General features: G+C 41.9%; 1 protein-coding gene across 2 annotated transcripts; it reads left to right on the forward strand.

Annotated features, from left to right (window-relative positions):
- Positions 1–1347: 1347 nt before the first annotated feature.
- LOC118794994 (guanine nucleotide-binding protein G(I)/G(S)/G(O) subunit gamma-13-like) lies at positions 1348–10460 on the forward strand. Of its 2 annotated transcripts, none has more exons than XM_036553313.1 (3): positions 1348–1814; positions 4739–4874; positions 9257–10460. In XM_036553313.1, exons 2-3 carry the CDS (start codon positions 4777–4779, stop codon positions 9360–9362), a joined length of 204 nt encoding a protein of 67 aa, XP_036409206.1. In that variant the 5' UTR covers positions 1348–1814; positions 4739–4776; the 3' UTR covers positions 9363–10460. The 2 variants fall into 2 exon arrangements, with proteins under 2 accessions (XP_036409206.1, XP_036409205.1); XM_036553312.1 differs by having other exon boundaries at positions 4742–4874.
- The last annotated feature ends 1272 nt before the right edge of the window (positions 10461–11732 follow it).

Here is an 11732-nt window from a genome sequence, read left to right on the forward strand (position 1 = left end):
CTTCAAGGGGAGAATTATGGGTAAAACTCACTCTAGTACAGTCAGGGCCTTTAGCTATGTGGGCAGATGGCAGCATGTGCACAGTGGTCCGAATGTAACAGTCCTTAAAGCCAACATCCATGCCTCCATGACCACACAAAGCAACCACACCAACTCAAGACTTGATTCACTAAAAACCTGTTACTTTCAAAATAAATATGAGGAAAAAAAAGAAAAAAATGATGCTGAATCACATAACTGTGAATAAAGACGCATCAAATGAAGGAACTTCCCCAAGAGCATCCTGGTTTATTGACCAAAAGAGGTAATTTGTGGGTTTGCAATGCAGTGGAGACCAAACTGCTTGCACAAAGGGCTCTGGCAAACATAGACACGTTTAAATTCTGTGCCATCACATTCAATTGTGGCACAAAACTGACATCAGATTCCCACACAACAGCCTTACTTATTTCAGGATATCCACCTTGTCTTGAGAATGACCTTATTACTGCAGATAATCTGTTTTAGTGCCACAAAACACTTTCTCAGTTGTTTTGTTTCCAGGCCTGGCTTTGATCTTTCTCTCCTAAGTGTTGCTGAATGAGTCATTATCGCACCCTTGTAGGAGCTGAACACATTTAACTCCCACATCCTCTTAAGGCTGGGCCAACCGCGCAAGGCCAAGTTAGCTCAACAAGACAGAGACAGAAAGAAGTCAAGGATACACAACTGGAGTCATACAAGGCATCGAAGGCCCTGCAAAGCCCAGGGGATCAAAGTGAGAACACAGAGAGCTACCTCGGAGGGGGCGGTGATTGTTGTGTTGATGAGGCCTTGGTCACAGGGTCCCAAGTGCCCCAAAGAAAAATTAAGGAAAGATTCCCATTCTCTGTTGCAACTGACAGAAGGCTGACACCAGTGTTCACATAACAACAACATAGATCTCGACAGACTTATTTGTAGGCCTAGTTAATAAAACTTTGCTGGGCGTCATATTGAAGAATTCAACAATCAAGGGACCCAACATTTGCAAATGAGGAAGATCATAACATTTGCGCACCATACAAAGAGTAGCTACACGTGAGCGTTGGGTCTCTATATCCACGAACTTACATTTACCCCTTAATCGCAGGTGTGTTATCAGTGAGAAAATACGTATAAGGAAGTGCGATGTTAACATCGAAGCATAATCCATGCAGAAAACTATTATTTTTGTTTCACGATCACATTAACGTGCAAGTGTTTCTAAAACGCTTGGATTCCCTCTCCCTGCGAGCGTGCGATTGAATACTTCGAAGATTTAAAGGGGGTGGTTAGGAAACACATAAACTGTTAAAATCGTTCTCCTGTGGCCTTCCAATCGTAACAGCGAGAGAAGAGGATGACTATAAAACGAGCATCCCTCCCGGCTTATCCGCTTGTCTACTCACCAAACAAACACACTCGGGAGCACACACACACACACAGAGGAGAACAATATCGACTCAACAGCGCGAATACACTCAGCACCGCCGCTGTCGCTGCCACAACTATTACAGCATCAGTCGCTCCGCACACTGCAGCACGAGCCAAACGGACTTGTCTCCACAGTAACTGGACAAAAAATGAGATATTGATGTACCATATTCGTAGGCATCGTTATTTTCATCACAGAAACTGCGAACATTACTCTGCATTATTTTAATGCAACTGGAACCGAACAGGCTACCTACTGAATACAGAAAGCGTAAAGTCTGGGACATTTTGTAATCATTTTTTAAAGGAGACGGGGGAAAACGAAGAACCGCTAAACCGGTCCACTGCAGCAGATCTACAGCTACAGGCACTTCAGTGAGGTAAGCGAAGTGAGCAGGAAGAGGCTACAGGGTCTTCATTACATTGTTTTGGTGTCACCTTTTATATTTATGGATATTTATTCTGACATTATACCATTTTATTTAATGAAAGCGGGCTGCGCGCCCGTGTTCATGCATGAAGGTAAAGTGCAAACGCATAATCGGAATCTGGAACACATATTGCATTATATGGCGGGCTGTAGGGTGATACCAAGTTGTTCCTGGATTGTGGCACCTGTCACTTTTCGTTGGCGCTTGCAGCTGTCATCCATACCTCTAAATGAATCATGTTATGTAAACTTCGATTCCTGGCTCGCCTCACACGACCCTACTGCGTGACGGGGGCGATTTCTTTATAGCCCACACATTCACACCTCCCTCCAGCCGTTTCCTTGGACTGTGATCGTTAATCGATAGAGGAGGAGATGGCTGGAGATTAAGGTTTTCCTTTTTTCCCTTGAAGCCTTTTCAGGAAACATTCCATAAATGCGCACACCAGAAGGAGTGAGAAGGTTTTTAAATCTAAATTGTCCGCTTTATTGCCCCCAAATCCATTAATATTATGAAATGCGTAGTCCAATAGATAACAAATCACATTTTCCCGGTTCGTATTGGAGGCACTTTTTCTCTGGAGAATCATCCTGTAGGCATTTGTTGTTTTAACTAATCGTCTTAAAATAATGTCTCCTGCCTTGAACTAGTATGTTACAGTCTCCCGGTTGCCGGTACCCCTGGAGACTCGCTGAACAGATCAAGTCAGGGGATATGTCGATGAGTAGCCGACACATCACCTCTCGTTCCCAACGCAACCGTAGCAGCATCAACTACTAAACCTACATCTACATCCACATTCGTCGTACTGTAAACATCATCAAACGAGTTTGTGACCAGAATAGACGCAAACCATCTCATAACGTTAAATAAACAGACTAAAGCGTGAGGGTTACAATACACTGAGATTGTTGTGTAGCCTAAACATTGTTTTAAGGTCACCAATAAGCATAACTTCAAAAAACAGACCATTTTAGCCAACAGACAAAAGACGCATCCAGTAAACGGATTCGACTGAGATCATGTGTAAAAACTGCAAAGTTTAAAATAAACTTTTAATTTTAAAGTTTATTTTTAAAAGTAGCTACGCCACACATATACACACACACAGCCACGACCAGAAGTGAAGCTAACCAAAATTTAATCCTCCCTAATATGCAATGGGGGTGACCTAAATCGCCGCACGACCTACTTCTCATGGTTTGGACATGGTTTGGAAAGTTTGTCCACCTCAGACGTCACAACTCTCCGCGCTCCGTGCCGAAATACACGCGCATATCTTTCAGGTCACCCATCCTGAAATTAATTGATCAGAGGGGCATGTAAAATACTGCAAACAGGCAGGTAACCAGGGGCTAGCCTGGACACGTTTTAAGGGATCTGCCAGAGGTCGAAAATAACACTCGGATATTTAATGCTAAATGGTAACCTGACGAACAAAAGCCAGTATGTTTGAGCTAAATTATGAAAACTGCCATATTATCCTCTGTTAGACAATAACTTTTGTCAGAACTGTGCAGCTCAGGAGTACCTGGAGTACGCTGGAGTACCTATAATAAGCCGTACATGTTGTCTGTTCACGTAGTATATTTGCTCCTTTAATTTTGTGACCTACCGCGATTACTGTTGCTGCAGGATCCTAGTAGCTAATCGATGGAAATAATGGTTTAAAATGATCTCCCTTATGATTATCCCAAAAAAAAAACAGGTCTGCATAAACAATGTCATGATTTTTATTACCTGCTCTGGCAGAACAGGGTTGGGGATACTTTAGGATAGGATACTTTGTGTTTGGAGGTCATTCTCACCTTTGTCTCCCAGTTTGGGTACTGCTGGCCAAGTTCCACTGGCGCTCTGGTTTCATCTGAGGATAATGACACCAGACAAATCTTCAGTTCAACTTCCAGTAAAGGCAACCTGATGGTTTGATGTGCACATTGAAGCCCTAGGCAAAGACTGGGCATGCTCACACACTGCCAGATGTCCAACATCACTCACCACACCCTTTCCACAGACATTGGTAAAGGCCTGGTGGTCAATGAAGGAAAGAAACTGGAGAGGAGATACACTGCTGTCACCCCTACGCTAACACAAGCAGCTCCCAGCTTGGCCCAATTGGTTGTTTCATACCCTCGTATGGCAGCTATGCTTTTCAAGGGTGGATTTGACTGAAATCATGTGAGTGATTTGACTTTTTTTTCCTGAAGCCCTACCCATTAACCAGCTGGGCTCCATCCCCTTAGCTTGTTCCAGTTTAATCCACAAAGCAAAAGATGGCTTATTTTTGAGTCCTTGTCATGTAAGAGTTTCACTGAGGACAGTTCAGTGGAATGCTGTTCACAATTTCAAACTACATGTTTGCTGAGCAGACACCCTTACCCAGGGTAATTTGCATATCTTTTTACCTGTTATCCTTTTATTTAGCAGGATATTTACTGAAATGATCCAGGTTAAGCACCTTGCTAAAAGGCGTAACAGCAGTACCCCAACTGGGAATCAAACTTGCAACCGTTGGTTTTCAAGTCCATAACCAATCCACCACACTGTCACAGCAAATAGTGATGTGATCCACAGTCCAAGTGTAAATGGGCCATACCCACAAACCTCAAGGTGTTAAAACATACTGATCTCATCTAGCACAAGGTCTGATAATTTTCTCCCAAATGACAGCTCCCACCCACTCTCCTTTAATCACCATTGAGGAACAGCCCAAAATACAATGCAAGCTACAGAAATCAGACTCCATAGGATCTGGCTGGAAGTGGAATTCCAGGGCAGTGAAAAGTAGAGAGTGTGAAAGCACCCTTGATATGGCTCCTGAAGGCACAAGTGGTTCAGCCCCTCAAACACACCCCTCCCCTGTGTGTTTGAAGCAGCAGAACGTTGAACACTTCCATTCCCAGCTGCAGCCATGGACGAGATGGACCTGCCCCAGATGAAAAAGGAGGTGGAGAGCCTCAAATACCAGCTGGCCTTTAAGCGAGAGAAGTCCTCCAAAACCGTCACAGAGTAAGTGGCCCTTCCCTCTCCTCTTACTACTGTCCTCACTACTAGCTCTATTAGTAGCAATAGTAGTAGGAATAGGAGCTGTAATAGACGAAATAGACATAGTAGGTAGTAGTAGCAATACTAGTAGCAGTATGCAGTAGTTGTTGGAGTAGTGTGATGAGTATGAATATGATGATTATTAGCATTATTACTTGGTAGACTCTTTCACCAACAGCAACAAATAAAGCATTTGAGGATACAAGTGTGGAGTGCAAATAGCAATCAAGGCGAATAACATGATACACGACTAAGGATAGCTCCCTAAAATATATTTAGGGTGCACAGGACTGTGCACACAGCTTGATATTACTGGATGCAGCATTTTGAATATGCACCACCTTACAAACTGTGGACTACCTGGAGCAACTAGGAACACAATTATATATGGAGACAGATTAATGTACACTGCCAAAGCTGCTTTTATCTAGAGTGGCTGACAGTGCTGCCAAATGGGTGCTTAGGGCCTCACAACCTCCCATAAAAAGAACAATGACACCGCATCCTGTCTCTCAGGCAGTCACTTGACCTCTGCCATTCAGGCATATTATCAGAATCAGAATCAGATTTATTGGCCAAGTATGTTAGCACACACAAGGAATTTGGTTATGGCCATTGGTGTCTCTCAGCAGTACAGACAATATACAGACAATGTACATATTATTTACAGACAATACACAATATACAAGCAATATACAGATAATATAAAAGACAAAAAATATACATAAAGTGCAAGTGTGTGTGGTGATGTGTGACGGGACAACCACAGCAGCCAGGAAAAAAAAATTCCAAAATGAAGCCAAACAATAAATGAAGTGGGAAGGGTGTTTTTATTGGTTCCCAGGCGTGCAGGTAAAGGTGACAGCTATATACAGTGCAGGTGGCAAGAGTATCAAAATAAACAAAAAGCAGAACTCAAGTAACAAAAATGCAAAAAAAAAAACAAAAAATAAAATAATAAACAGGTAAACAAAACTATTTACAGGGGTTTCCAATAATACCCACTCACTGTACATGCTTAGACTCTGACCAGTCTTCACTCCCATTCAACCAACCAACCAAAATGAGAGCAAAGACTCCCTTATATACCCTCCTAGCTGGCTGGGATGATCCAATACAATTTTAATTCTTTTCACTCCAAAACTGGTAATATTGTAAATCACAGAAATAATTTACATTACAAATAGCATTTCAGTTATAACACAGTTTACACATTTTCCAGTTTACCCAAGTTCAGAAAATAAACATATATGCAAACTGGTGTTAAGTGGACTCAATGTACATTAAATAATAAATACAGTCCCAGCGCACCGAATCACCCTTGGCTCCCCGATGACGCGAAAACAGTGGCTGCGGACTGAAACCCAAACAGATGCGTGGTAAGACGTTTGGTACACGGTACCACAAACATTTCAAACAAAGTTAAAACTGTTTAGCTATGTTTTTAACAACGTGTCACTGCCCTTTTAGTTGGCCACCGTAACAACAACAGTGTAGCCTGACAGTAATTTAAAATTTTGTTTTGTAAACATGTGCGCAGTGCGCTCGGTTACGAACAAACAAACTTGCACCGTAGTTCTGCAAGCTGTTTGATGTAATGAGCAATCGTGTACGTTATTTTTTATTGATACAATTATAGCGGCATTCCGTAACGGGCTAGCAGCTCCGTTACCTGGTGCAAACAACAATAATGTGTATCACGTATGGGAATGAATTTGTGATGTATGAGTATTTGTACAATACAGTATTTGTAGATGTGAAGCGGGGTGTCATAACTATCTAAAGAAACGAGAGTAGCTACAGCATAGCAGATGATACTGGTCAGCTATTTATGAGGGTGATGGCATGAGGAAAGAAACTGCTCTTGTGTCCGGTTGTTCTGGTATACAGGGTTCTGTAGCACCTGCCGGAGGGGAGGAGTTGAAAAAGGTTGTGTCCAGGGTGTGAGGAATCTGTAATGATTTTAAATTATTATCATTTGCTTAATGCACACTCTTAGCCATGCAACTTACATTTTACACACATACATACACACATTCACATAGATTTAGATATATCCATATGGCTGTTTAACATCCACTGAAGCAATTTAAGCTACATATCTTTTGCAAAGGTATGATGGCAGTACCTCAGTTGGGAATGAAACTTGAACCCCCTCGTTGATCCCAGACCAGTGATCCTCAGACAAGAACTTTGCATGAAATGCTAAGCAGTGATCAGAGATCAGCAGGAAGCAAGGGAGCTACTTCAAGACACAAGAAGTTTGCAGGCTGGCAGTGAGCCATTACAAGTGGGTAATCTGGGTGGAAGTTTCCTCTCCCAGGAAATGACTATACCAAAAAGAAGGAGATAATGGGAAAACTAATTTTTTCCACTCTGATAAAAGTTTATGTCTGCTGTAAAAGTAGCATATTAAACCTGTTTCTTGCCTGATTTCTGTAATTATCTCTGGAGTTTGACTTCCCCTACATATGTGTATCGATTTGGAAATGACTAATGAGAGAAGATGCGAAAATCAAACCATTGAATAATGTATTTGGATTCCCAAGTGGCTGTCAACTAGGTGCTCTCTTCAAATGTAAGGCTGAGTCTTACTGACAAGGATTGATCCCAACTGTGTCATCAGTCAACAATGACTCTAAGCTCAAACTATTGGAACAACCTGGCTTTGAGCCACTTCGAGCCATAGGGTTGAATATGTCAGCAGGGTCCCCTCATATCACTGCTCTCATGCATCCTGTGATTCATCAGACTCCTGCGGGTCACTCAAATAGCATTGGTGAAGTAGCACCTATCCTCCAGGGACACCTATTTCACCACAGTGCATCATAGGACTTAGTAGTGTGAAAAATAGTCACTATGAATGAGTGTACTGGATGACTTCATTTGTTTTGTTTCAGTGTTCTTGCATGAGTGCAGAGCTTGTCACGGTGACATGGGCCATGTAACTGGTGATTTCAAAACAGGATACCTTATCAACAAACTAAGCTTCCTTTTTATAAATAATCCATGCATGGATCTGAGGGAATTCATTCATGAATCTAGATTCAGTCATGGATCTGAAGCAGGTTGTGTGTCTTACTTAGTGGTGCAGCAGCAGTATCTCTTCCAGGAGTTGAACTGTAGGTTTGAGCTCAGTGCAGTTTCATTAATCCCTCTTCCAGATGTGCCTCCCCCGCCTCATCATGTGGGCCTCTCATGATTTAAAATAATTTTTCCCAGATGCACATCACTCAATGGGAAGAGAGTGCAATTTAGTTTGACTAATGAACTTTCACAAGGTGCCCGTGAAACTTACATGAAAATATTCATACTGTTATGAAGCAGCTATGGGGTAGGGTACAGATCAGCTCAATCGAGCACAAAAATGCCTCAAAAGTAAAAATTCAACATTAAAGGGCCCCTAGGACTGTTAATTGTCAATGATTTACCTTATAGATCAGGAGTGCCCAACCCTCTCCTGGAGAACCACATGTCCTGCATGTTTTAGATCTTTCCCTGCTCCAACACAGCTGATTCAAATGATCAACTCATTATGAACTCCTGAAGCTGCTGAATAACAAATTGATCATTTGAATCAGCTGTGTTGGAGCAGGGAGAAATCTAAAACATGCAGGACAAGTGGCTCTCCAGGAGAGGGTTGGCCACCCCTGTTATAGATGGCCTTTAGACAATGACTAGACTCCAGTCAGTTTTATTTTATTTTTCCCACCTTTATCACTTTAAATGTATGATCCATCCAACCATGAACTTTCCCCAGGTTTAATTTTCTCTTAATACAAACAGGCTATGTGACGGGGATTTCAGGCTGATCATCTTGGTGGGACATGAAAGCAGAATTTTCATAGGTATATTGCTGGTAGTGTTCACTTCAGACAATAATACTTTGATCCGAGATCAGTAACAATAAAATATCTGCTGCTGTTGTGGACTGAGAGCTGACCCCAGGACAGCTGTCTTTTGAGTTTCGTGCAAGCTGACTCAAGTATCCCGTTGTTGCATTGATCAATCCATATACACACACACACACAAACGTATACACAAACATATTACAGACACAAGCACAAACACAAATATCACACAGAAACACACACACACACACACACTTAAAGAAAAACACAAAAACAATGTGCACAACGTAACCACCAGGCCTGCAGTGGTGAAGTAAGAAGCTTTGCTTTCTCTGTTGAATGCATCATTCCCTCCTCAAGACTAATGCATAAATCCATGTGTATGTGCCACAATCTAAGTGTCCAGAGGTGAACTCTGGGACACAGGGAATTCTGGGAAGAGAACACAATGGTGATAATCTCCCCCCCATACCTCCACCCCCTTATTCTTCCCAGCTTGGTGAAGTGGATCGAAGACGGTGTGCCGGAGGACCCTTTCCTGAACCCAGAGCTGATGAAGAACAACCCCTGGGTGGAGAAGGGCAAGTGTGTCATCCTTTAACGGGGTGGGGGCTGCGCCACCTTCTGCCACCAACCACACCGCACTGCACCCCCACCGAAGGACAACTCCCCACCCCTTCTCTCACGGTGAACGTACGCCAGACAGTGCAGAACAACGAGGAAGGCTGGCCATGACTCCTGCACGGTCGCCGTACAAGCTGGCGACAACACTCGCGGGCACCCTCTGTATGTCCATATACCCACACACGGTCTCTATATGCAGTTCATAGTTCTATCAAGCAAAAACTTTGATTGGTCAGTTGTTGTCGTTGTTGCTGCTGCCTGCGCATTTTAACCTAAGAGGCCAAGATATATATGTATATATATAGCAGAAACCACTCATTGCCAGCCACAGATCGCTATTCCTCAGAAAGACTGTCAGGACTACTGCTTCTGTTATTTGTTAAAGAGGGAAGAGGGAAGAAGACTGGTTCAAATGACTGAAGCAGACCTCTAATGTAACCCAAAGAGGCTGTCTGGTTCAGTGACGGCACAACCATTCTTATTCTCGGTCATATACAGTTTAAGGCAAAAGCCACTATGCAGTTGTACACAGTTACATAACTTTATTTTTGCGCAAAGGTTTCAAGCAGCATTGTTTTCCATGCATGTCTGTAGTGAACAGAAACAACTCATACCTTGTCATTCTGTTTCAATCCTCAGCGATTTTAATCGCCTCAACATGTATCCACCTCCATGGTTTTAATGCAGTCCTAATCTTTTTCCTGCAGTCTACTCATGACTGCACACAGCATACCCATCGGAACATGATCGATTACACACCTACAGGCATTGGCCCATTTTATTTATTGACTTATTTTTATTTATTTGTCTATTTGTGTTATTTATTGAATCAAGCCATCATGCATGGCCACAATCCACTGTTAGAAGCTGCGATGAACCTGTTCCTCGTCATTCCCCAAAAAAACACAACAGTGGAGAAACACCATTGGATCATCATCAGATACTGCCTTGTACACTGTTTCCTTAAAAAGAATGTATTTTTTGTTGCTGGAGGTCACTCAGCCATTGACACCCTCATGAAAAATGCATGCTAAAATGCAAAATCCATAACTAACATTTAAAAACAATGAATTAAGCGTCCATCAAAATATTTCCTATTCCTTCAGGAACTGATATATATTCATTTCATTTTTAAACCACTTCATACTTAAACTGTGGAATATTTTACACTGTAAAATATAATTCATAGCACGTGCCAAAGCTACGTGTGTATGGGGGTGACCAGAGTCAATTTGTGTTGTGATATACACTCTATATTTGGACCTATGAGAAAAACTGTCAGTTAGACAGACAGTGTGGATTTTGCATTTTACCATACATTGAAATGTGATGTTCATGCGGGCTAGCTCAGGGCTGGGGCAGTGTCTTGGGTTTCTGGGATGGTGACAGCTAGTGTGAACTAGCCAATGCTGGAGTAGTGCTGTGATATCTGTGAAGGACATGGGGTTATTTATTAAGTCTTGTCTGTTATATTTATATATTATCTGTCTACCAATCTATATGATGAGCGCTTTTGGAAATAATGCATAAGATGAAGTACTAGTTAATGATGAAAAGCAATAAATGACAATTTTTTATTGAATGTTTTACAAAAACATTTGTCATATTGAATAAAGTGAGGATTTTTGGACAGACTGAACCATGTCCTTTGTGAGTGAGATACAGTGCATGTACAAACATAGCTCTGCTTCATGCAGAAGGCAGTATCTTGAGAATTAAAAAAAAAAAACCTTTGGCTCACCATTTGGAATCAAACAAGGTCTTTGGCCCATCTAAGATTTTAACAATTATTAATTTTATTTACTATTATTTTTTTATTTTTAATATCATTCAAACATAAATAAATTATGAGGTAACAGCTACAAATAACAGTATAATGAAGATAATAGTTTTCTTTCCCTTGAACTATCATCATAGTACAGTTCAGCAATAACATATCATAACTATCCCATGCCAAATGGGTGGACCTACTGTACAGTCTGTCTGATACACAGAACTGAACCAATGGTGGTGTCACAGAGCTCATGAAGCCTGACTCTCCCACCCATATATGGAGTGGGTGCAACAAACCATGTAGAACATGCCCTCATGGAGACAGAGCCAGGTAACCTTGTTCCACTGATTTATCACGCATGTCCACAATTTATTTTACCACATTGGCTGTGGCCAAGAGTAAAAACACATTCATGTAGGCCCAGATTCATAAAACCAATTACTGCTCATAGAAAGACTACATACACAGACCTTGTCCCTCATGCTTCCCAGCAGCCTTAATTCAAAGCTAAAAGGGCCCATTCACTCTGCATCCAAAACTGCACTCTCAGCTGTCTTCCTTCCCATAATTCCC

This window comes from Megalops cyprinoides, chromosome 19 (assembly GCF_013368585.1).
Source record: "Megalops cyprinoides isolate fMegCyp1 chromosome 19, fMegCyp1.pri, whole genome shotgun sequence".
NCBI lineage: Eukaryota > Metazoa > Chordata > Actinopteri > Elopiformes > Megalopidae > Megalops > Megalops cyprinoides.

Bases quoted from the DNA above. Each gene is read 5' to 3' on its own strand.
- LOC118794994 (XM_036553313.1), top strand. From the start codon at position 4,777: ATGGACGAGATGGACCTGCCCCAGATGAAAAAGGAGGTGGAGAGCCTC. The intron at 4,875-9,256 runs GTAAGTGGCCCT...TATTCTTCCCAG, and splicing joins TCCTCCAAAACCGTCACAGA to CTTGGTGAAGTGGATCGAAG.